Consider the following 26,486-nt stretch of genomic DNA (forward strand, 5'->3'; position numbering starts at 1 on the left):
TTACATATAATTTTATCAGAACTTATCTCCTCTACTGCCAAGTGAAGTGAGAAGCCCATAGCTTCTGCTTAACTTTTGCAGTCACTTCGAATGCTGGTCATTTCTTTCCATTGTCAATTTGTACTTAGGAAATAACCTCAAATTTTTATGATCTAAGCCAGCTTTTTTCTCCCCCTCTGTAACAAGACAATCTTGTCAAAAATGAATCTTTAGAATTCTAGAGCCATAGTGATGCTAAAAAGTGGAGATTAGTAATTAAAATGATCCAAATCTTGGAGATTTTCATAGATGATTAGTTTTTTAAAGGATTTTTTTTCTTAGTTTTTGAAACGCCAGCCAAATCAACTGAACTCTAATAGGATGAAAACAGGTGTTGGAAGGAGCCTAGTGTCATCTGTTTCTAGTTCTGTAATTGGAGGGACCCTACTGCCTGGCTCCTTGGAGGCTCTGTGTGGCTCAGCGGTTTCAGGCCTCCCACCAGGCAGCGGGAAGGAGAACAGGAAGGACTTATGTGCCTAGCCATCCTGTATAATTTATGGCCTGTTTTGTGACCCTCTCTTTTTACTAGTGGAGAATCCCTTAAAAGCAGCCAGAGTTGTTTTAGGACCAATGAAAGGAAATGCCTCTTTTCCATGGCAGCTTATAAACATATGTAACCTATTACCTAAAGAAGCTTTATAAGTCAAAACTTTAAACTGGTCCAAATGGTCAGGCACTAACTTAAGTAGGAAAATTACTTTTCTACTTGAATTTAGGTGAGAGTGTCATTTTCTTTCTTTTTAAAACAGCACAGAATATCAGCAAGCTTCACACCAGTTCATGCCAAGTGTAGCATATTTTCCTCCTGAATTTCATTTTCTTTGTAATTTTTAGTCTGGCTTTGCTCTTGATTCTACTCTTTTGTTTACTTTCATCCACCTCTCTTCTCTTCCAGCACCCACAGCTTTAGAATGTGTGGTTGCTGGCTGGTGGAGGTGTAGGATTTAGATTAGATATGTTGCTATGTCTTCACCCATATTCCCAGCTCTTTCCTTCCTATTGTTAAACTGTTTCTTCTTTCTCCTCCCCTTTCTCTCCTTCTCCCTTTCCTCTCTCTAGGGTCAGAAAAGGTCGTTCACCTCTAATAAGGGGAATTCTTGTAGCTTGTAGCTTGTTTTCCTCTTTTGGTTTTCTTACATAGAATGATAAATATATAGTTCTCTACATTGCATCCCTCGTTCTCCTTATATTCTTTAACATTTCACTCCTCATCCTTTAATTTCTAATCTATTGGTCCAGCTCTTTCATTTTTATGTGTGCACAGTGCTACCTATTGTTTTTATTTTTATTTTGTTTATTCACTTTTTTGGGAGAGAGAATTTTAAGCAGACTCCACGCCAACGCAGAACCCGACATGGGGCTCAGTCTTATAACCCTGAGATCATGATCCATGCCGAAATCAAGTTGGAAAATTAACCGACTGAGCCACCCAACTGCCCTCCCTTTTTAAAAAACTTTCATTTCTTTGTTTTTATTATTATTTTGTGTGTGTGCTACCTACCTAGACTTACACCTGCTCCCTGGCCTTGTCCCTTGGCTTCAGATCCCTTCACACGACCACCCTTCATAGCTCTCTCTTGTGTCCATGTCTCCTTTACTTCTGGTTCATATTTCCATTGGCCTTACTGATATTTCCAACTAGATGTCACATGAGCACCTCAATTATAGCAATATCAGAAGTGAATTTCATCCAGCATTACTGCTGATAATACCTGTTTTTGGATTTGGTATCTTCCTTATTACTTTATTTATCTCTCAACTCTTAGTCACTTAACTCTGCCTAGAGAAGTGAGGGAGAGGTTTTTATAAGAGTGATATTTAAAAGTCATTCTAACAGACTATTTCCTATCTTCTCATTATGTTGTAATATCTTTACAAGTTTGTTTTTCTCATAGTCTGCAAGATCATAAAGAGCATGAATCAGTTCTTTGTATAATGAATCTCTAACACTGTATCATATATGATAGGTGCTTAATGTTTCTTGAATTTAATAACTATGGATGAATGTGTCCAGAATGCTTCATCCTCTTGGCTATCTTACTAATGTTCTTTTACACTCTTTTCCAACCGCACTATACTTCTCTTCAGGAATTAAGCATGCCTTTTTTTTTTTCTTTTAAAGGTTTATTTATTTATTTGAGAGTGAGAGAGCATGAGAGGGAGAAGGGAAAGTAGGGAAGGGGAGGGAGAAGCAGACTTCCCGCTGAGTGGGAGACCTGATGCAGGCTCAATCCCAGGACCCTGATAATCATGACTTGAGCCAAAGGCAAACACTTAACTGACTGAGCCACTCAGGCACACATAAGCATGCCTTTCATTAATTTGTACTGCTGCACGTGGGATTCCCTTTGCAAAATATTCCGTGGCATAACTTCTTCAATGTGGCTAGTTCTCCATCTTAAGGAATATAATAAATGCCCAATAAATATTTGTTAAATAAATGAACCAAGGAATTTATATATGTATTTTTATGATTATATTTATTCATGAGAGACAAGGAGAGAGGCAGAGACATAGGTAGAGGGAGAAGCAGGCTCCCTCTGGGGAGCCTGATGTGGGACTCAATCCCAGGACCTGGGATCATGCCCTGAGCCAAAAACAAACACTCAGTCACTCAGGCACCCAAGCATCCCAAGGAGTTTATATTTCTCTTCAACTTTTTCTTAGTCTCTTTTAGACAAAGTGCTAATCATCTTTTCTTTGGTCTTTTTTTTTTTTTTTTTAAAGATTTTATTTATTTATTCATGATAGACATAGAGAGAGAGAGGGGGAGAGGCAGAGACACAGGCAGAGGGAGAAGCAGGCTCCGTGCAGGTAGCCCGACGTGGGACTTGATCCCGGGTCTCCAGGATCAGGCCCTGGGCCAAAGGCAGGCACTCAACCACTGCGCCACCCAGGGATCCCTTCTTTGGTCTTTTTAATCATACCAAGAACTCTTTTTTTTTTTTTTTTTTAAGATTTATTTATTTATTTGAGAGAGAGAGAATCTCAAGTGGACTCCACCCTGAGCTTAGAGCAGGATGCAGGGCTCAATCTCAAGACCCTGATACCATGACCTGAATCGAAACAAGAGTTGATCACTTAAGTGACTATGCCACCCAGGTGCCCTATACCAAGAATTCTTAACACTACATGTAATGTGATCTCACTGGTTACATTTGAAACTCTACAAGTAATTGGAATAATAATGTGGATGACATTCTACCAAGTTCTGAAAGGCTATCTTGCCAGGTAGTACAGTGTTTCTAAAAGTCATCTACAGTATTTCCTACTGGATCTCCATGACATGGATAAACATCCAGTGTAATTCTAGTAATACGAATAATGTTTTCTTCTTACTCACCAGGTGCCAATGAACTGGCTGTGCAGAAAGCAAAGGCAGAAATCACCAGGCTTATAAAAGAAGAACTGATTCGGCTGGTGAGTGAAAACCTCAAGGACTTATTTATTTGTTTTAGTAAATATTTTATTGAACTATAATATAAATTCAAAAAAGTACACAATTCTAAAACATACAGGTTGATGAATTTTCACAAAGGATGCACCATGATGTGATAACTACCCAGATCAAGAAACATGGTACAATACCAGCATTCCAAAAACCTGTCTCATGCTCTTCCTGTCACTGTTCATTTCCCCCAAATGTAATGGTATTCTGACTTTTAACCTGGTAGATTAGTTGCACCTATTTTTGAACTCCATATAAGTGAGCTACATTACTGTATACTCTTTTGTATCTAGTTTCTTTTTCTTTTTTTATAATAAATTTATTTTTTATTGGTGTTCAATTTGCCAACTTACAGAATAATACCCAGTGCTCATCCCGTCAAGTGCCCCCTCAGTGGTATCTAGTTTCTTTGACTCAGCATTACTTGGAGGAACTCCATATTGTTGCTTGTAGCAGTAGTTAATTGTCTTTCACAGCTGTGTAGTATTTAATTTGTGAATATACCCACAATTTTTGTATTGACTTTGGGGCTATTTTGCTTTTTTGTTTTTAAGAGTAACACTTCTATAAGCGTTCTTTAAAAAAAAAAAAAAAAAAAAAGATTTATTTATTTATTTAAGAGCGAGAGAGGGTGCCGGTGACAGGGGCAGAGGGAAAGGGAAAGATAGTCTTAAGCTGACTCCATGCTGTGCATGGAACGAAATGGGGCATGATCTCACAACCCTGAGAGCACGGCATGAGCCAAAATCAAGAGTCAGATGCTTAACCAATTGAGCCACCCAGGGGTCTCTTTTCTGAGAATTCTTTCATGTCTCCTTTGTACATACAAGTATGCTTTTTTCTTGGTTATATGCTTGGAATAGAATTGCTAATTATAGGTGGATATAGTTAGCTTTACATAAATTTTGCTAACTAATTTTCCAAAGTTGTTATGACTTGGAAAAGACATTGTTTTATAGACCACCATGCCAAAGAAAGTGAACATATTCCAGTGTCTTTTTTTTTTTTTAAAGGCTTATTTATTTACCTTAGAGAGAGAGAGTACACTCTAGCAAGGGAAGGGGCAGAGGGAGATAAGCAGACTCCCAGCTGAGTGTGAAGCCTGCCGAGGGGCTTGATCCCACAATCCTGAGATCATGACCTGAGCCAAAATCAAGAATCCAGATGATTAACCAACTGAGCTGAGCCTCCCAGTTGCCCCCAACCCTGTGTCTTTAGTGCCAGTCGAAGCTTGTAAACTTCCTATAATATGTGTTTTGGGTGAGGACCCTTTGAAAGGAGGCTTTGTCCTTTCTCTACAAATGTTTTTTGGTTTTTTTGTTTTTTCTTCAGAAATTCCCCTTACGGAACTTCCCTTGAGGGGATAAAAAGTTTAAAGAATAAAAGATACACAAAACAGAAAGGAAGAAGAAAAACCTTTTTTTTCCCCTTTTCTTTTGAAAAACAGTCTTTTAATCAAGTTCTTTTTAGACTGTCTCACCAAGGAGTGATAGAAAAAGAACCTTGATGCCACCACCATTAATTGATTCAAAGCTATTGTACAAGAGTAGTCACATGAACACAAAGATGATTGATTATTAAAGAGTTTTTTCTTCCTTGGTATAATAATACTAACATTTTCTGTTCTAAATATCTGATAATGCTAGGCATTTGGAAAAGAAGTTTATTTGACATGTATTCCTTTTTTTTCCTTTGCTTTTTCTGACCATGTATCTTTTTTTTCTGTTGCAGCAAAATTCATACCAACCAACAAATAAAGGAAGATACAAAGTCTTATAAAACATCTGGAAAAAACTTTTTACCTGTGCTGGCCTGTGACACATGTGGCATTTGTTGTCTCCAGTTTACAATGTATTGTATATTAACATTTTTAAAATTCTGTCTTGCTGATTTTTTTAAATACATGAAACCAGTATTTGCTAAAGAAATCTTCTTTCAGTAAGTACCACCAGAATTATCAAACTGTATTTAAAACAGGCCTGTTTTCAGAGTATGATATCCTTTAATGTAAGCTTTAAATATCAATATTTTAAATATCTGGATAATATTCCAGAAGTTTAAAAAAAATGGAAATATTTGGACTTTCTATTGACAGTAATAAAGTACACAAGTCACTAAGGAGCTCTTCACCTTATCCTCTTGAAATGAAATTCTGATCATCTTCTCAAAAAAAAGGTAAAATTCTCTAATTTGTGTCTCCCCTTGAGCTTAAATTGTACTTGACTCAGTGGAACAATATGAACTGGATATAAGAATGTTATAATAGAATTTTTACAAAATATTTCAGTTTTTGTTTCAATTTTAATCATCATAAATGGGCAATAGTTGGACTGCTTTTTGGTTTTGTAAAATTAAAGATTTGTAGTATAAGAGTTTTTGCATTTCTTTACACTGCAAAGAGCTTTAGTATTTACTCCTTTTAGGTTCCCCTCACAACCTCTAGCTCTGTGTCTAGCTACTGACTCTTTTTTAATCTTCCCTAAAAGAAAGTGATTTGTAGCCTATAAATATTAATGTTTCCTCTCTCCTCTGAAGCGTTTGTTTATACATCTGTACATAAAAATACACTGCTAATTTTAATCCACATTTTCTCCAGGATTATTGAGTAGGTCATGAACTTTCTTTCTTAAAAATTTTCAAGCATAATGGTACCTATGTTGTAGACTTAGATTTAAAGCATATCTCGGTGAAATCTAGTTCACAAGGAGTCATAAATTATATCTTTGACCCCCCCAGATATATTTCCTGAATATTCTAATTTAAATTGTTATAATTGGATCACCCAGTATTCTTTTCAAGACTGCTGGTGTATTAGAACTTTGTATTGTTGTCATTTCTTGAAAAAATAAAATTTCTAGGAATTAAATAGATATTTCTTAAATTAAGAGATAAAGTTTCTGAATATTCTTAGAATTTAAAAAAAAATAAAGCTTACCAAAATATTAATTGTACAATAAGTGGTTAAAATGACAAGGGGTATCAATCATTATTTCTTCAATATAGTTATTCTTATTGAAAAACTAAGATGAATATAACTGGGAAATACTTTTGGATCCCTTCCATATCTACTTTCTTTCTTAGGAGAAGAAAACAGACAAAACACAAGTAACAAGAGAACCAAATAAACCATTTACTCTAAAGTGCAGGCATCTTGGGTTCCTTTCTCCCCCTTCCCCCAGTTTATTTATTTGCTTATTTTTATTACGTCTGGATAGTTTGGTTCTTTTGATAGAATATGTGGCAGTCTCACATTGGTGACAATTGGTGCTCCCTTCAGCCTCTGGATCACTTTGAGATTCAGAGTTTTACATCATTTTAGCATTACTATCTTTATGTTTGTATATCTAGTTGTAATAAACCACTGATAGTATTTTGTCCTGAAGTGAAACACATTTCTCTGTTACTACATTTTTTAGTTTCACACTGACTCTTTGATTTTTAAAATTTAAATGATGTACAGACTAATTTCTTTTTTTAATGCAGTATCAATATTTGCTCATGTTTTCTAAATTCCTTATAAAATAAAGTTAATTCAACCTACACTTTCTTAAAATCATCTCTGCTGAAATGTTTTATGCTGTTTTCTCTAATTTGGTTTACATTGGTAGGCATGTGAGAGAAGTACTGTACTCTCCGTATCTTTATTTAAAAATTTGAACAACCTTACCACTGAGATTTACAGTTCTATCCAAAAATATCTTTCTGAAGAAGGCTTGTAGTCTTAGATTATGTTCGTGTTTGGCATAATACAGGCTATAGGTAAAATAATAGTTCATGTGACAGTTGGCACTTCACCACAGTGCACTCATTTTACAAAATGGAAGTATAGAATTTACCAAAGATGGCTAAGTTCCTTCCAAGTCCTTGTAGATGCTTTATTATTTGATATGTTTCATTTCTTCTTAGCTTTGTCAGTGTACAAATGGTGGTCAGCTAGTAGCACTGTACACCAGAGACTGCAGTCCTTCCTCTGAGGCAGGCAGCCCCTACATGTGAAGTGTTTGGTTTGTTTGAGCAGAACCAGCCCTTTAGTACCTGGTATTTATAAATCCTATAAAGCCAGTTGTGAGATCTGCTTCTAAATAGCATATCAGCACTTTAAGGATCACAAGCTAGAAAGCAAAGACTCCAAAATTGTAATTTAGCTTAACCTATGATGCCTTCCTTTTCTTCATTAAACCAGCTAAGATTCTTTAATGACAGATAACATAGTGCTTAAGATAGGAACTAGGGGGAAAATGGCATTTGAATTCTAGGGCAAAAAGCTACATTTGGTTTAGTAAAAGGTTCTCTTTTGGTGTTTTATTGATGATGGATGCTAAGCTCTTATAGCAGGCAAGAGTTCTAAGTAACTAGCCCAGTGTGATCCTTGAGATCAGATGCTTCCTCTTAAGATTTGAGTCTGGAGCTACTAGTTCTTTACAGTTTGGTACATAGTTTTATTTAAGAATTGGAATTGGTTGGCATTTTTTTATGCCTTCTGCTTCTGGCATGAAAAGCTTAAGATGGCTGTGTAAATATAAAGACAAAGAGTAAATGAATATGTGTAGAGGGGATGTCTTAGCTTTTTATTCAGTTTAGGTGATGTAATCTTCAGAAAACCTTAATAAAATCTCACTTGAGTGGGCTGTTTGGCTTAGGAATATAATCAACAGCTTACTGTTTAATGTTAGGCAAGCTCTCTAGAGCTAAAGATGGCTACATTTCCCTCCCTAGTTAAAGATTCCCTAGTGTTCTCAATTGCAAGTATTTGAAGGTCTTTTTTTTTTTTTTTCCCCCTCCCTCCTATATCAACGTATACTTTTCCTGAGGCAGGAATCCAAGTAGAAATGTGAAGAAAAACTGTAAACAATTTCTTTGCAAAATCCCTGCAGAATCAGTGATCTCACCTTTATGGTACGTTCTGGCTTAGCTGGTATTTATGTATTTGTAAGTGCATACTATCAAATCTTACATGACTGGAGAGGATTTTTTTTTTCTCTTTTTAAGATTTTATTTTTAAATAATCTCTTCACTCAGTGTGGGGCTTGAATTCACAACCCAAAGATCAAGAGTTGTATGCTCCACTGACTGAGCCAGCCAGACGCCCCAAGGAATTTACTTTTGATTATTTTTCTTGACCTTATTCTTTTCCTAATACGGCTTCGGCTTATAGTTGTTCATGATTTTGAAGCTCTAGCCTTTAAAAAGAAATTCTAGCTTTGCATTACCTTGGGAGGGAAAAAAAGTGGAATAAAAAAATAAAGTTTTAACAACCCTTTGGAAATCTGGAGCTCAGTGTTATCCTTTCAGATATTATTACAATCACTGTAGAAGCTAGAGTTTCGGAATGAAAAAAATTCCTAACCATTTTTGATATATGGAAATACCTGATAGTCCATGTTTTGAATATTAGACTCTTTTCACAGTTCTAGCTATTATGGAATAAAGAATATGTGAAGATTCAGTATGAAAAATGGGCTTTGTCCATAGAAAAAGCGTATCATTTTAACTTGGCACTTGGTAGTAGATAGATTAATAGTCTGTCAACTCTTCTTAGTACTCAGCAGCCTTGGATTTAAAGTGTCCATAGCCTTTATTTCTGAATTCCTAGTAATCTATTAGGTCCCTGGGTCCAGCAGTTCAAGGATCTTTGAAGGCAGTATTTTCTCTCTGTGCTTTTGCCTGTGGAAGTCTTCTGGAAGCTGAGACCCCCAGAACTATACTGTTGACTTTTGCAAAAAGAGTCCTTTCTATTTCCCAAGTCGGCCCAGGGCCCAAGTTACCAATTTGGAAAGCTTGATGGAAAGAGCAGAGGAGTGAATGCCTAGGAGCTTCAAAGAGAACACAGGTTCCTTTATTTAAGGGTGTCCTGGGGTCTTTATGATTCTGTGATGCACGTTCAAGTTTGAAAACTAATTACTTTCTTTCGTTCCTGGGTTTTGACTGCCTGCGATCTACCTCAGTGGTCTCCAAAGTGGGGCACATGTGTAGCAAGCCATTTGGAAAGCAGGAAAAATATACTAGAGCTATTTATGTTACTTTTTTAAAAAGATTTTATTTATTTATTCATGAGAGACAGAGAGAGAGAGAGAGAAGCAGAGACATAGGCAGAGGGAGAAGCAGGCCCCATGCAGGGAGCCTGATGTGGGACTCGATCCCAGGTCTCCAGGATCACGCCCTGGGCTGAAGGCGGCACTAAACCACTAAGCCACCTGGGCTGCCCTATTTATGTTACTTTTTAAATCTCATCCTTTAAGATACTTATTTGAGAAGGCGAGAGAGCTCCTGTGAGGTAGGTGTGGGAGGGGCAGAGGGAAAGGGAGGAGAATCCTCAAGCCAACTCCCCAATGAGTGCAGAGCTGATCCCGGGATCCTGAGATCAAGAGCCAGTCCCCGTGACTGAGCTACCCAGGCACCCCATCCTTTAAATTTTTTTCAGTAGCTTTTATAATATGTTGTTTTATGACATACTGTGTTTAAATATATTGGTTACAATAGTGGTAAAATAGTTTATGCACATAATTTTAAATAAATTTTTCTATATTGGGGATACTTGAACAACCTTAGGCAGGTTGCTTAAATGCTTTATTTAAAATGTTTGCTTTTAAAGCATGTAAAGATAGGGCCTGGCATATGGTAAGCATCCAGAAAGTGTCAGTACTATTATCATTACAGTGGGTTTGGGTTTCTTTATGCTGTCTTTCAGCATTGCTGTTACTTTCAGTATTGCTATAAGCTGTATACCTAGCAAGGACAGTCCATGGCTACTGATAAACTAAATCTAGAAAGTGAGATTCATTTTTTCTATGTCTTTCAGTTCAAGTGAAAGTGTTTAGGAATACTTGTTGCCTCAGTTCAAAGGTCTTTAGAGGCAGCCAGCTCCCAGCTCTAGACAAATACTCCTTTTATAGCCTTTCTTTTGCATGTGTACAATCACCATTTATCATTCAAAAACTTAGTAGCTGGTGGTCTGTCCATCTGATCTGGCCTGCCCTGAGCCAGGCTGAAGCTGTTGGAGAAGAAATGAAGAATGTTGGATCAAGTCCAAATTATATTTCTTGGGTATACATTTCTGAGGAAGAAATGTTGGTTGATAAATCAAAGAGTGTGACATTTAAAAGTGTGCTCTTGGGGATCCCTGGGTGGCGCAGCGGTTTGGCGCCTGCCTTTGGCCCAGGGCGCGATCCTGGAGACCCGGGATCGAATCCCACATCGGGCTCCCGGTGCATGGAGCCTGCTTCTCCCTCTGCCTGTGTCTCTGCCTCTCTCTCTCTCTCTCTCTGTGTGACTATCATAAATAAATAAAAATTTAAAAAAAATATTAAAAGTGTGCTCTTGTTGCCCATAAAGTGATAATAAACGGCTCTGCTCTTGAAAAAAAACTCGACATTCAGGACTAGCTTTATGTTTTGCGTGTACTATAGTATCTCATTAAAGCCAACCTGAGATGATTCTCAGAAAACAACAGATTACTGTATTTAACACTATATTCTAACTATCAACTTGATTTTTTTGTCTGCCTCACCAGAATGTAAACTCCCTGAGGTCAGGGACCATGTTAGTCCTGTATCCTCAGGACTTTGCATTCAGTAAATACATGTTGAATTGATTAGTTGCTTGTCCAGTCATATAGTTAGTTAAGTGGTAAAACTGGATTTAATTCCACCTCTGTCTTTACCCATTAGCTCATTTAATTTCTTATCCCTGCAAGGAGGACTTTGTCTTCATTTCACACATACAGAAACTTCTGGAAAGAGCAATGACTTGCCCAAGGAACCACAGGAGACAAATGGCAGAGAGGCATTCAAACCCAGGATGTCTGACTTCATCTGTTATTCTGGCTACCTCTCCACTGGGCCAGCAAATCATTTGACCTTATTAGGACAAAAGTTTTTGTTTTTTTTTGTTTTTTTTTTTTTTATGATTTTATTTATCTATGAAAGACAGAGAGGCAGAGACACAGGCAGAGGAAGAAGCAGGCTCCCTGCAGGAAGCCTGATGTGGGACTCTATCCCAGGATCTCAGGATCACAATCTGAGCCAAAGGCAGACACTCAACCACAAAGCTACCCAGGTGCCCCAAAAGTTTCTGTTTCTAAAATGGTTTTATGGGATCCCTGGGTGGCGCAACGCTTTAGCGCCTGCCTTTGGCCCAGGGCGCGATCCTGGAGACCCGGGATCGAATCCCATATCGGGCTCCTGGTGCATGGAGCCTGCTTCTCCCTCTGCCTATGTCTCCGCCTCTCTCTCTCTTTCTCTGTGACTATCATAAATAAATAAAAATTAAAAAAAAAATAAAATAAAATAAAATGGTTTTATGTACAAATCCCATTTCAGAGAAAAATACAGAGTTACGGATCTGGAATAGTCATAGTATGGAAGTGTTACAGTGCATTCTCAAATTCCACTTCAAGAATAAAAAAGAGGACTTGAGTAGAGAAAACCAATTTTAATGTTTTTTTGGAAGGCTCTTTAACATGTCCTCACATCCGTGTATATATTTTAGCTGTCTTCTACATTTTCCTTCTGTATATCACAGTATGGTATAATCAGTCCCATTTTGTAGTATTTTATGGAAGTAATGAATCAGATTATTTAAAATCTTGTTAGGAAACTGCCTGCCAGAAAATGAACAGGCTAGGGTTTTTTTGTTTTGTTTTGAAAGGTTTTATTTATTTATTCATGAGAGACAGAGGCAGAGAGACAAACAGGTCCCCTGCCAAAACCTGATGCGGGACTCCATCCCAGAACCTCGCGATCATGACCTGAGCCAAAGGCAGACGCTCCACCACTGAGCCAACCAGGTGCCCCGGGACTGGCCTGTACTGTATTTGGTTTTGTTTTCCTGTTGCTCCTCATGTCTTTCCTACTGGCAGCAGTGCCTGGACAAATGCTGTGCTCAAGGCAGAAATCAGTGCTAAGAATTACCCTCCCCAGTCTTCATTGCATAGGCAAAAAGGAGAAACACTGTCCCTAGCCTCTTCGCACTAATATAATATTTTTCCCTGGACTGCCTTCCCAATTCTGGCTCCTACCCTTTCTAGCATATTCGAATTCACAGGGGGAAGACCTGGGGAAACCGATCCCCTTCTGCTAAATGGCTTGTATGGGGTGACTGATATGCTAGAAATTTCACAATAAACTACATAAAGGTGGGGGGGTTGTAAGTAAACTACTTCTAGTCCCATCCCTTCTTGTGATGGTGTCATGAAGAATATGGCAATTCTGTTTATAGATATAGGTATAAAAACTTTAAAAGTTATACCATGTTCTACAAAATGCGGCCTTTCATTAACACTGATCCTAGGCCCGAGGGTCCAAATGCCTTATATTTGAATATTTCCCATCTTGTTAGCAGGTGGAGGTCTCCTCCTACCTATCCATAACCAGTAAAAGGCAGAACCTGAGTCCTTCTAACATGCTTTGGACACTACATGACACAATTAGGCATTAATTTACCAACAGCGATCAAAGGCACACTTTCTGGAACAAGACAGCTGGATTCAAATCCTGACTCCATCATTTATTAGTCTTGTAATCTGAGAAGTGGGGTCAAGTAGGAGTTCCAACATCACAGAATCGCGCTAAAAATCAATCCTGTAAAGAAGTTACTCCCGCTTCCGGTGGGTCTCCGGCCCTTCCGCGGCGCCGGGTCTGCCCCGCCGCGCGAGCGGCCCCGGCCCCGCCCCCTGCCTGGCCCCGCCCCCTGCCCGGCCCCGCCACGCGCAAGCGCAGTCGCGCTCCGCCAGCCACCCTCCCAAGGCTTGCGTGCTGGTCGTCGGCGGGAGATTGGGTCTCGCGATGTGCGTCTGCGTGTGCGTGCGCGGTCCTCGCGAGCTCGCGCACGCCTCCCCTCGCAGTCCTGGGCCGGGGCGGCCTCTTCCTCCTGCGTCTGGGGCAGGACCCTGAGAGGTGGCCGCGGCGAGAGCTGAGAGTCAGCGTCCGGTTCGCCGCCAGCGGCCTCGCTGCCTGCCCGTCTGACGTGGGCTCTTCGCGCAGCGCCGAGGCGGCGGGCTGTGGGAAGGGAGCTGGGCCGGCGGGAGCTTCCCAGCTGATGGGCAACCCCTGGGCGCGCTGAGGGGCCGAGCTACCAGCGGCTGAGGTAGGTGGGCGCGCGGGGTTTTGTCAGTCTGGCTCCGAGCGGAGTCGGGGCGGCGGGAGCTCGTGGAGAAAGGCGAGGAGGCGGCCAGGACGGGAGTGGCCCAGCCCGCCGGTGCGGAGAGGTCTCCGACCCACGTCTGAGGAGGGGCTCTGGCCCAGCCCGCAGCGGGAGGAGGGGCCCCGGACGTAGCCTGCTCGTCCCTCGGCGTGGAGCCATTATTGGGGGGAAATGCCTCCTGCGGCGGGAGGGAGGGGTCACCCTTTCTTTTCTTCGAGAGGTCTCAATTAGCCGTCCTCCGTGCTCCCCGTGTTAAATTAAAGCCTGCCGGCCTCGAGGTAGACGTCTAGATTGAGTGGCCTGTGGACTTCTGCAGCTTGCACAACTCCCGAGTGCACGGATAGCGGGCTCTGAATTTTGCTTCTTGGAGATTACACGACTCTTTCTCTAGTGTGGGCGTGTATCTTCTGCAAAGTTTTTATTGCTAATACATTAATAATCTCTTTTGGTTACAACAGGTAATGCATTTCCAAACGGCTCTTGTCAAATAAGGATTCTGGCCCCGGGGAAACTGCGCGTGGGGCACAGTTAAGGGGTAGAAAGAAGACAAAGAAGGCCGTTATTTATGATCTGTCCTGGTATCAAAACTTTCCGTGGTGGGACAGGATGCATAGCTTCTGGCATTCGTCTTGGCCTTTGCTGAATAGACTTTGAGTGATGTGGGTCACAAATGGACTTTGGTTTAGAATTATTTAAAAAAATTAAAAAAAAAAAAAAAGATTCTATGTAATCGTTACAACCCAAACCAACCTGAAAAAAATCTTTGAGAATTACGTGATGTTTGGATCTTTGGAAGAGAGCAAAACTTGGATTTCTTGAAAGGAAGATTTTTCTGCATGTTTAGAAAGCTTCAGGAATGCTTTGTGAAGTTACTAAAAATAGTTTTAGTTCTTTATGTTGGCAGTAATGCGTGCCACATTCAAGAGAAGAGAGGAATTGCTTCATAAAGAATGGCGCACCCAAGCTTGGACTTTTGGGTTTAAACGCAGTAAAAGAGCTTTGTGCATTGCAAGTTTTAGTGTGTGTGTGTGTGTGTGTGTGTGTGTGTGTGTGTGTTTTAAGATTTATTTATTTTAGCGGATGGGGGAGGCTATGGGAGCAGCCGAGGGCAGGAGAAGAGAGAATCCCAAACGGACTCCCCGCTGAGCTTGGAGCCGGACGCGGGGGCTCAATCCCACGACCCAAGCGGAAATCAAGAGTCAGTCTCAACCCACTGAGCCACGCAGGCGCCCCAGTGTGTGGTTTAAAAATCCTGATTTAGTCTTAGTTAAAATATGTCGAAGCTCTTAGTTGACTCCCTTATATTCAGTGAACCATCTTTAAGGTAATTAATCTTTGAGAGTCTACGCTTTGTTTCGTAACTCTTGGCTTTCTTTCAGTCCAAACTTTATAGAAATGTATTCATTCTGACTCTCTTAAGAAATGTGGCCTGCATACTTTGAACTCTGTACTGTATTGTGGGAAGAGTCTTACAAGAAGGAACAGTAGGCTGACCAGCCCTGAAGTAGGAGTAGGAGACATTATTAAGAGTAGGATTAATTAATGCCTGTGTATGTAAATAGTACTTACAAACATTCATATCCTGTGTGTGTGTGTGTGTTGTGTGTGTGCAGATGATGATGCACACAAGGATCTAATGGTGTTGATTCCCATCTTAAAAGGTTGGAATTTGAATATAGAAGGGATTGGTTTTAGCTCTGTTTCCTTATTAACTACAGAAGTGACTGTCATGGTGAATTTCTTTTCCAACTCTTTTTTGTTTGTTTAAGAGAGAGCTGGCTCAGGCCTATGGGTGAGCAGAGTAGGGAGGGACAGAGGGAAAGAGAATCTTAAGTTCCACACTAGCGTGGAGCCCCACTTGGGGCTCAATCTCGCCCCTGTGGTCATGACCCTAGTGAAATCAAGAGTTGGACGCTTTAACCAGCTGAGCCACCCAGGTGCCCCTCTTTTCTAGCTTTTTTTTATTTTTTTAAGATTTTATTTATTCACGAGAGCCACAGAGAGAGAGGCAGAGATATAGGCAGAGGGAGAAGCAGGCTTCATGCAGGGAGCCCAATGTGGGACTCCATGCAGGACTCGATCCCCGGACTCCAGGATCACGCCCTGAGCCAAAGGCAGGGAGCCACGCAGATGTCCCTCTTTTCTGGCTTCTTAATCAGTTATTGAGTAAACAAAATGCTGATTTTTTTGACAGCAGGGAAGGAAAACACAAAATATAGATAGAAGACTAGTCCTTAGAAATGATCTTTAAGTCAGTGTATCATTGTATTTCCATTGGAATAAACAACTTTACTCCTGTTTTGTGTCCTAGAGCTTAGAATAGTGTTTTGCATGGAGTTGGCTCTCGATAAATGTGAGCTATGTCAGAAGTAAATTAACATAATACAAACCAAATGCCTAAATTCCTAGAGAAGATTAAAGGAATTGGTGAGAGGTGCTTTTTTTTTTTTTTTCCAAGTTACAGGTCTACTTTTTATTTATTTATTTCTTAAAGCTTTATTTATTTATTCATAGAGAGGCAGAGACACAGGCAGAGGGAGAAGCAGGGTCCATTTGGGGGAAGCCTGATGCGGGACTCTATCCTGGCTCTCTGGGATCACACCCTGGACTGAAGGCGACGCTAAACCGCTGAGCCACCCGGGCTGCCCTACAAGTCTACTTTTTAAGTAGTGTATTTTTTTTTCAGTGTTTGTTCGTATCTGAGTAGAAGATACATGGCAGCATCTTGCCTTTAAAAGCCTAATGTAATATAAACTGAGACTCGGTATCTCTGTATTAGCTGAGTGCTAATGTATCGTGAATGTTCTGCTACACTAAAAGAAGGTAAAGTTAAGGGAAGTAAGGTCCAGAAGAAAGGTTTAGTAAATTAATGATAGGAACTGAAAAAGCATGAAATGTAAAGCACTGAAATAGACTGTGGGAAGAAATGTTTTCTTCCTTTACTGTCAGTGCTACTTGTGGAAGGGAACTTGTACCTTTCTACCTCTTTTTTACTAGAGCTTTCTTTGCAGCAGAGGAATTTGTGAATAATAAAATTGAAAAAGGCATCACTTTTTCTCTTAAAATCTTCTCAGAGGTCTGTTTCTCTTTTTTTTTTTTTGTATGTTGTCTCTAGTTCAGCCTTATTGGCAATAAACTAATATTTTGATTCCTGCCTAATTCCTGTTTATATTTCTGAATTAGTTTATAACTTGAGGGGGGAAAGGAATGTGGTTAGTTCCTTCACAAATTCCAACATTAGCTTTTCTTGAATATGAAAAACAAAGCTGTTTGACTTTGTAGATATTATCAACAGAAAGGTTTTGTGGATTTTTGGGGAGAGGAGCTAAAGACATGAATAAAAACTTAAACAGGATTTTTTTTTTTAAGATTTTATTTATTTATTCATGAGAGACAAAGAATGAGAGGCAGAGACACAGGCAGAGGGAGAAGCAGGCTCCTCGCGGGGATACCGATGCGGGACTCATCCCAGGTCTCCAGGGTCACGCCCCGGGCTGAAGGTGGCACTAAACCTCTGAGCCATCTGGGCTGCCCAGAATTTTTTTTTTTTAAGATTTTATTTATTTATTCATGAGAGACACACAGAGAGAGGCAGGCTCCATGCAGGGAGCCCTATGTGGAACTCGATCCTGGGACTACAGGATCACGTCCTGGGCCAAAGGCAGACAACTCAACCACTGAGCCACCCAGCATCCCTAAACAGGAATATTTTAAAGTGGGTCTTATGTTTTCATTTTAGTAGAGCTGGGTGATTCTCATGGCAGGGGTTGAGTTTTGCCCTCCAGGAGATATTTAGCAACATATGGAGAAACTTTAGATTGTCAAATTGGGAGGGAGAAGAAGAGAATGTAGCTACTGACATCTAGTGGGTAGAAGCTAGGGATGTTCCTAAGCATCTTAAAATATACCAGACACCCACTCCCCCCAAGAATTGTTTGACTCAAATGATAATGCTATTATTGAGAAACCCTGATGTATTTGTAGATTATGTTGAAATTGTTGATCTGAAGTCAGGTTACCTGAATTCCTTTTTGGCTTTACCATTTCCTAATGAGTGCCATTGTCAGGTTGCTAAAAATCTCTCAGTTTCTGTAAAATAGGTCTAATAATAGTATGTTCCTTATAGAGTTGTGTGGATTAAGTCAGATAATATGCAAAGTCCCAAGCTTATTACCTGGCACATAGTAAATGTTCAAAGACTTAACTTTCAGCTCCTATTACTACATGTGGAACACATTTTGATGATCTCTCTTAATTTCTGAGCTGAAATTAGAATTTGAGCTGGTGAAGTGATGATTAATAACCTATTTCTTCTTATATCCTTAGGGACTGAGTGAAGAATTGCTCCTTTTAATATTTGTGTTTAACTCAATCTTGTTTTACAAGACTTCAGCCATAAACAAGTAGCTTTTTATTATAGATATTCTTTCTTTATAGTTAAGACTTTTTTTTTTTTTTTTTAAGATTTTATCTATTTATTCATGAGAGACCACAGAGAGGCAGAGACACAGGCAGAGGGAGAAGCAGGCTCCCTGTGGGGAGCCTGATCCGGGACTTGATCCTGGACCCAGGATCATGCCCTGAGCCGAAGGCAGACACTCAGCCACCGAGCCACTCGGACATCCCTATAGTTAAGATCTTAAGATAGTTGGCAAATAGCTTTGTATGTGTTGATTTTCAGGAATTATTTAGTAATTTAACAATTCAATTCTATGACTTGATTCTCATTTCCTTTTACCTTTATAACAGGTTTTGGTGCAATTTTACATATATGGTATAGGCAAACATTAACAACTTGGGGGCTAGATCTTACTATATACATCTGTGACTTTTTCTAAAACTGAATTAGAACCTGTATCTTTATACCTTATTGAAATATAATACTGTAGTGTCACCAAACTCATTCTCTATGTGTCCAGATAATATGGCTGTTTAGGGCTGGCTTGTTTTGGTGGTGATTGTAATACATACTTTATAAAGAGAAAAAAATCACAGGGATGTCTTCACAGACAAAACAGAGACTGGTCTGTTCATTAGTCACAGGGCTCTTTTAAGGGAAGAACATCCACACATGTTTATAATCAAGGAGGAAGCAGTATTGTACATTCAACTTTCTGTCTTGATAACCATACCTTCAAAATAGGAAGTATTTTATTATGATTGTTACCCATATTTTTGTAGTATAATTCTCACTTGTGGAAGAACTCATTTTAGCTAATGGAAACCTCTGTTCACCCTTTATATTAGTACTTCCTCCTATTTAGATAGATTGGGGTTTTTTGTTTTTTGTTTTGACTGATTAGTTAATTTTTTAAAAAAGATTTTCTGTATTCATGACAGATGTAGAGGCAGAGACACAGGCAGAGGGAGAAGCAGGCTCCCTGTGGAGACCCTGATACAGAACTCAATCCCAGGACCATGGGATCACGACCTGAGCCAAAGGTAGATGCTCAACCACTGAGTCCCCCAGGTGCCCCTGATTGGTTAATTTAAAGGGAGTCAGTACCTTGAGAGATTGTGTTCTTTGCTTGGCACATTCAGTGCTTTATAAAGTGTAGTACACTGAGAATTCTTTTTTTTAAAAGATTTATTTAATTTAGAGGAAGCATGCATGTGTGCGAGTTTAGGAAGGGCAGAGGAAAAGAATCTTCAAGCAGACTCCCTGCTGAGTGCAGTGATAGAACCCATGGGATCATGACTTTAGCCACAACTAAGAGTACGATCCTTAACTGACTGAGTCACCTAGGTGTCCCTTTACTAAAGATTCCATATTAATAATAAATTATAAGGGCAGCCCAGGTGGTTCAGCGGTTTAGCGCTGCCTTCAGCCCAGGGAGTGATCCTGGAGACCGGGGATTGAGTCCCACGTCGGGCTCCCTGCATGGAGCCTGCTCCTCCCTCTGCCTGTGTCTCTACCTCTCTCTCTCCGTGTCTCTCATGAATGAATAAATAAAATCTTTAAAAAATAATAATAAGTTATAATAAGGAGGAAGTGTCCACCTTGTGGCAGCTGTGGCCAGATCAGAAGTGTATGTATGTAAGAAACAGAATAAAAGGCCAAAAGAAGACATTCTAAGAATGTTAAGCAAATGAAAAAAAAATATTGTTACTAAGAGTTCTTGTGTTTGTTGTTATCCTTTTAAGGTTTCATGATCTAGAAGAGCCTATAAAATGTAACAGATTTATTCTGTACTTTATCCACTTTTCCAATTCCTAAGCAGAAAACATGGCTACTAATGTAGTATTACAGTTGAGGTATCTCGTGTAAAGTAAGTCCATATCCTTGATTAAGTTGAGGAAAACAAGTATCTCTGAATCTGTTGATGTGTGTTTGTTTATAAGTGGTCTAGAGTCTTGCCTGTTAGCATAATTTTTTTTTTCTGTCTGTAATTTTAGATAGCCTGTATAGTTTTCGGAAGGTGGGCTATTTTCCCACTGAATGCTGTCATACAGGTATATATTTGTATATGTGTGTTTATGGATATTCGTCTTTTATTTTTGGTAGAAAATGATGCATCCTGTTGCCAGCAGTAATCCGGCTTTCTGTGGCCCTGGCAAGCCTTCCTGCCTCAATGAAGATGCCATGAGAGCTGCTGATCAGTTTGACATATATTCCTCCCAGCAAAGCAAATATAGCCACACAGTCAGCCACAAACCAATGGCTTGTCAGAGGCAAGACCCGTTAAATGAAACACACTTGCAGACTACAAGTGGCAGAAGTCTAGAGATAAAAGATGAACTAAAGAAAAAGAAAAATCTCAACCGATCTGGAAAACGTGGCCGACCTTCAGGAACCACCAAATCCGCAGGGTACCGTACCAGCACAGGCCGACCCCTGGGAACCACCAAAGCAGCTGGATTTAAGACAAGTCCAGGCAGACCTTTGGGTACAACTAAAGCTGCGGGATACAAAGTAAGCCCAGGGAGACCTCCAGGTAGCATTAAAGCTCTGTCCCGTCTTGCTGATCTTGGTTATGGCTGTGGCACCGCTGCTTTTCCTTACCCTATGATGCACAGCAGAGCAGTTCATGGGGTAGAGGAAACCAGCAGCGAAGTCAAACCACCCAATGAGTGAATGAGGCAGGAAAGGAGGGCCAGGTTTAGAAGGAAGATTGTGAATAATCCCAAAGCTTCTTGGATTTATTTTGACATACATAATTTTATGGCCTGGGCTTTCCAAATTGTTTCCCCATTTGATTTGTTTTCTTCCTTTTGCTCAGAAACTGCCATATGCTGACAGATGCACTCAGGGCATGAGCAGTGGCATTGTATTTGTATATAGGTTCAAGTGTAATACCTAACTAAATCATTTTTGCTTTTCTTTTAGAGTTCTGGTTGTGTCTCATATTTCATTACTCCTTTGGGCCATTCTAAATAGATGCTTTATGTACTAAACAACTGAAACCATTATACCTGTTAGTTTGTGAAGTAAACCTACAGTATAATAAAGGTAATATCCAAGGTATTTTTAACTGATGGAACAAAGCAAACTAATGATTCAGGATTACTTGAGGTAATGGCTGTGAGTTTTTGTAACATTTATTTTCATGAGACTAGACTCAGATATTTGTATGCTTTGGCATTTACATAGAACTTCAGATGTTAAAAATCTTACTTTTATTGTTCTAGGTTTAAGCAGCAGAATCTTATTTATTTTATTTTATTGATTTACATGGTGTTAATTGATTTAACCCTTATTCCTAAAAACTCTTTAGTGTTTGCCTTTCAACAATGATATGTTGTGTATTTCTTAATTGCCTAAGAGCATATATACCAAACACTACAAACAATTCATATTTACAGAAAAATTCAGCTTTTTAATAAAAACTGCACATTACATTTTTGGTGAAATATGCATTCTGAGAATAGCATACTTAATAGAAAAAGAAACATTCTTAAGGTCTGCATGTAGCTGTAGTCACTACAATTTGCCTTTCATATATTTAGTTTTAAAGCATTATGCTTAAAACATTTATTAATGTTCATTTATTAAAAATGTTTTTTAGTTTTTTCCCTGAGAAATTGTCCCATTACATTAGCACTTACTGTGGTTTCAGGTTTATATCTGCCAAAGGACGCAAATCAAGTGGTAGAGTCTAAAACTGTTATAAATAAACTGCAATTGTCTGTCAGAACCCAAATATTAAGGAATACATAGGAATACCATCTATGCATGCATCATGTAAAAAAAATATGTTGATAAGTTTCATTGAAATTTAATTGTGGCTCCAGTGAGACCACTTCATCTAAAAAAATTTTTCCAACGTTTGCTTTAAGAAGCAATACAGAAAAAAAAGGTATTGGGTAGATATGGATGGTAGGGACAGAGAAAAATCACTTTTCTCCCCTTTCTGAAAGTAATAGTCTTTGTTAATAGACATTTTATTTATTCTGAGTTTGTTCTAAATAAAATAAACTATTACAAACTTCGGATTTGAAAAACAATTCCACTCAAATCGTGGAATTTTAAATGCCTTTGAGATTATAGTATAGATTTGCAGGACCCAAAAACTTTTAAAATAATTAAAATTTTAAAAGGGCACACATTGTGTTGTTGGGCTTGCTCTCAGTTAATGCAAACTCTGATTGCAAATGGATGTCATGTTTCGTACCTTTTTTATTAGGAAAAAAGCAGCAAGCCTTCAGGTGTTCCAGTGATGCCTGACACAATGAGCTGGACTTATGCTGCTCTTTACAGTTAGAGGTGTTGCATTGTATGTGGGGACTGTGTGTGCACTGGCATCTAAGACAGTGACCTCAACAATTTTAGCTTTGCACAAACCATAGAGAACAATATTCGATGACTATATAATCAGTTGTAACATTCTGGCAGCTAAATTGCTACAAGAGTTTCTCCTTGCAGAAGCTCAAAATACAAAACTTTGAATAATTTACTCAGAACAGTATAACTTCTGACACACACAAATGCTTACATCTTTATTCATATATTCGTGTATCCACTTTTAATATTTATGTGTCATTTAGTTGTTTCTCAAGATGATGTTCAGCAGTTGGCTACTTAGAAATATACTTAGAAGTCCTCTTCTGAGTTCCTGAAAACAGTTGTTTAATTAAATGTTATACTGCAAGGTAATATAACTGTCAAGGATTTGGTTTCCTGTTGTTTTTATACTGTGTCCATTTGACATTTCCTTTCAGTTTATTTTCATTCTTGATTTTGATGTACATACCCTTCCCTTTCTCTCTTCCCTTTGCTTCATTTATTCCCCTCCTCTTTCCCCATCCTCCAGCACATCTACTCAGTGGTGCTGTGCTGTGTGTCAGAAGATAAAACAGGTGTATTATTGTATAATGAATTTTGTATACATGTTACTGAAATGGTGAAATCAGCTAAAGGAATTCTGTTCATAACCGTGTTTATTAATATCAGGAGCTATGTCCCAGGATAAAAAAAGGGGGACAAATGGCTACAGTTGTGAATGGTTAACAATGTTTAGAAAGCTGAATTTTCTGTTCATGTAAGTGTTTACCTGGAGTATTAGATCTGTATGGTGGTGAGCATCTCCTGATTCCACTTCCTTTTCTCCTTGTGAACAGTTTATTGGTGCCATGCTGAAGAGAAAGACATCTAAGTGATAACATGAAGTCTTAAAATATAAAATATTTTTACTTCTCTATAAAGACTACATTGTGCATCTTTTGTAACACTGTCTCGTCATGATAAACACTGAAATAGCATGTTAAAAAATTGCCTATACTTTAATATAATCAGTTGGGGAAAACTGGCCTTTTCCTCCAATTGTATGATTGTTTCTTAAAAGGTAAATTGCTAATTTTATATTGTAGAATTCTGTTCTTCACATAATAGGTCTCACTATTCTGTATTAAAACTGTTGGTCAGAAAATGATCTATTCAAGTAAGTTTGCTTTACTTTTTTTCTTTGAAAACTATTTTAACATGCCTTATTTATTATCATGTTAACAAATAAGCAGTAATACAAATGAAATTTTCATTTTTTGACAGATAAAACCTTGCATAACTAATCTTTGGTATGGGATGATTTTGATACTATCTTTGGAGTTTTGCACTGGATATTAAAAAAATACTGGCACAATGTATTGGAAGAAAACAAGTATCTGATTAATTTTTAATATTTGGGGACATTTTTAAAATCAGTGTTCAGTTAGACTGAAATATTCTTTATATTTTTTATTTACTTTTTAAAGGAAACATCTGTTGAAGTAATAAAAGTACTCTTCATTCCAGACTGATGTTTGTGTGAATTTACATGTATATTTTCATGAAGTAATAGAGTTTCTTTGAGTCAAGGAGGAAAAAACAATTATCTGGACCCATTTGTTAGGTTAAAGGTGATCCATCCAGTGTAAGAAAAACCAGTGTATGAGCTAAAACAAAACAAAACAAAACCCCTTCTCCTTTATATTCTAAGAAGCTTTAAAAGAATAATTCAGGGGATGTTGGCAATACCTGCTGCTCTGTCAGTCATTGTCTCTATATGCAGTAAAATTTTATCCCTCTATAACATAAACCTTCACAACAGTTCAAAATGTTTTTTTCCTTGGACATAAAATATTTAGATGCTATTATATTTTTGTTTTTATTATGGCTTAACTATATGCTATTAAACTCTAGGATGTATCTAAATCTTTCCTTTGCTTTTCCCTCCACCTCCTCCCAAGTAGGTAAATCTGTACTTTCACAATGTATTTAATTTTTGGGAAATTTAATGCTGTAGTAAATCAAGTGTGTGATTTATAGTAATCAGACCACTTTGATTCTTTAAGTTTCACAATTTCCTTTTTCCACAGATAATTACAGAGAAAATAATTACCAAGTAACTGATATAAGCACGCTGTCCTCTGCTGTAAAAAGTCCAAATAGATACTGTGTATGTTTTTATGTCCATGAACTTGAGCTACTCGTGTGCAATTATGTGTATGGGAATGGAGTAGTGTTCATGATTTGTATCTACATCATCATATGGATGTATATTTATTAATAAAGTCATTACTTTAAAACCAACAATGTTTACTGCTTTATTAGCACAATATTTGTGAAGTAGAGGAATGGCAAGTAGTAAACCTTTATCATGACTGGATCTTGTATTTTCTTGGCTTTCTGAAATCTCCCCTGTAGTTTGTTTTTCTTAAAATATTTACATAACTGCAATTTAAAATCCTAACTTATAAACAAATCTCACATTGTTTGCTTTTTCTTCCCATTATTAAAATGCAGCAGGCTACTAGTTCTGCCAAAGGCTTATATTTAAATTTGAGTATGGTTGATCTTTTTAGTTTAAAAATTTCAGGTATTGGGGCCCCTGGGTGGCTCACTCTTGGTTTCCACTCAGGTCATGATCTCAGGGTCATGGAATTGAGGCCCCTGTTGGGCTCTGCCCTCAGCTCAGAGTCTGCTTGTCCCTCTCTCTCTGCTTCCTTCTCCTGCCCCCACTCACTCGCTTGTGCACTCTCTCAAATAAGTAAATAAAATATTTCCCAACAAATTCAGGCATTAAACATGGCTAATTTGTTGTTTTAATGTGGGTTTGTTTTTGTGTTTTGGTAGAGAAGCTTGCACAGGGAGCAGAGGAATGGGGTGGGTAAGGGTGGAGGAAGAGGGAGAAAGAGAATCTCAGCAGGCTGCCTGCCCAATGTTGGGCTCATCTTATGACCCTGAGATCATGCCCTGAGCCATAGTCACTTAACTGACTGAGCCACCATCCAGGTACCCCTGTTTTAATGTTAACCTCAGGAAGAACAGCATGTGCATAATTGTAGTTGTTAAATATTGGAGCTATAAAAGGAAAACACTTTCCCCTAATTTTTTGAACATCATTTTTTGAACCTTTTTTATTTTCTCCAAAGCCTGTGCAGGTCGCCTAGACAGAGGTTTGCAAACTAAGGCCCACTGTCTATTCTTGTAATTAAAGTTTTACGGAAATAGCCATTCTCATTTATTAAAGATTGTCTATGGCTGCTTTTTTGGCAGAGCTGAGAAGTTCTGACATAAGATCAGCAAGGCATAAAATACTTAATAATGATTCCCTTATGGGAAAGTTTGCTGAGCTCTCATTTAGAAGGATAAATTGGAGTAGGAAACAGAATCAAAACCTGAAAAAAGATGGGTTTTTTTATGCTTTTGAATAGTTGTAAATATTCTTCAGATTATACCTAAAAGCATTTTTATGTGTGCTTTTCCTCAAATTATTGAAGTACTTTGACTTCTATGTGAGAATGTGCTGTTGATTATAGGTTTCCTGTTCCTAATCTAAGGATGAGATCTATACTGTCATAGTACCAGACCATTCTCTGTGGCTCAAAGGATTAGTTATTTACAATGTCTTTACCACATTTTCTGCAGGTTTTTACATAGAGTTTTATAATAAAAACATATTCATTATAATTAAACTTGCCAGAATTCTCACTCTCTGGCAATTGTCAGAGAGCAAATCAGTATCCTGTTTGGTGAAAAGCCAGCCAATTGAAGATTTGTAGGTTGAAAAGAAGGCAATCTCCATTTACCACCTAGAATTCATGCATTGAATATTATTGACATACTTGTGGTTTTGATCCCATTAGTCACCAGTGGTGTGTGAGAATCACGAACAACTTTTGGGAATATAAATGAATTGACACTTGATAGTTTTATGACAACAGAAAAGCATGAATTTTAGAACAAATACATAGAATGTTATACCTTTCGGTGAGAATGTCCTACTAGAATGAAAGTAGGTCTGCTGCACAGGGCACCTGGATGGCTTAGTGTTTGAGTGTCTGTCTTTGGCTCAGGTGGTGATTCCTGGGTCCTGGGATCAAGTTCAGCACTGGACTCCCCGCAGGGAGCCTGCCTCTCCCTCTGCCTGTGTCTTTAATGAAT

At 38.6% G+C, this 26,486-nt stretch overlaps 2 protein-coding genes across 4 annotated transcripts in view; both read left to right on the plus strand.

Moving 5' to 3' along the window:
* The window catches only part of DDX46 (DEAD-box helicase 46), a 73,106-nt gene extending 66,077 nt beyond the window's left edge, over positions 1-7,029 (plus strand). The window contains exons 22-23 of one of the 2 annotated variants that reach the window (XM_038552199.1): positions 3,386-3,459; positions 5,219-7,029. In XM_038552199.1, the coding sequence (XP_038408127.1) occupies positions 3,386-3,459; positions 5,219-5,266 (122 nt within the window). In that variant the 3' untranslated portion in view covers positions 5,267-7,029. The remainder of the gene's footprint in view (positions 1-3,385; positions 3,460-5,218) is intronic. The other variant, XM_038552198.1, reaches the window with a different exon arrangement.
* A 6,247-nt stretch (positions 7,030-13,276) lies between these two features.
* C11H5orf24 (chromosome 11 C5orf24 homolog) lies at positions 13,277-24,632 on the plus strand. 2 transcript variants are annotated; one of them, XM_038552201.1, is made up of 2 exons: positions 13,277-13,570; positions 20,133-24,632. In XM_038552201.1, the coding sequence occupies exon 2, from the start codon at positions 20,136-20,138 to the stop codon at positions 20,700-20,702; it is 567 nt and encodes a 188-aa protein (XP_038408129.1). In that variant the 5' UTR covers positions 13,277-13,570; positions 20,133-20,135; the 3' UTR covers positions 20,703-24,632. The 2 variants fall into 2 exon arrangements, with proteins under 2 accessions (XP_038408129.1, XP_038408128.1); XM_038552200.1 differs by lacking the exon at positions 13,277-13,570 and adding an exon at positions 19,034-19,069.
* Positions 24,633-26,486: the final 1,854 nt, after the last annotated feature.

The sequence above is a fragment of the Canis lupus genome, chromosome 11, assembly GCF_011100685.1.
Source record: "Canis lupus familiaris isolate Mischka breed German Shepherd chromosome 11, alternate assembly UU_Cfam_GSD_1.0, whole genome shotgun sequence".
NCBI lineage: Eukaryota > Metazoa > Chordata > Mammalia > Carnivora > Canidae > Canis > Canis lupus.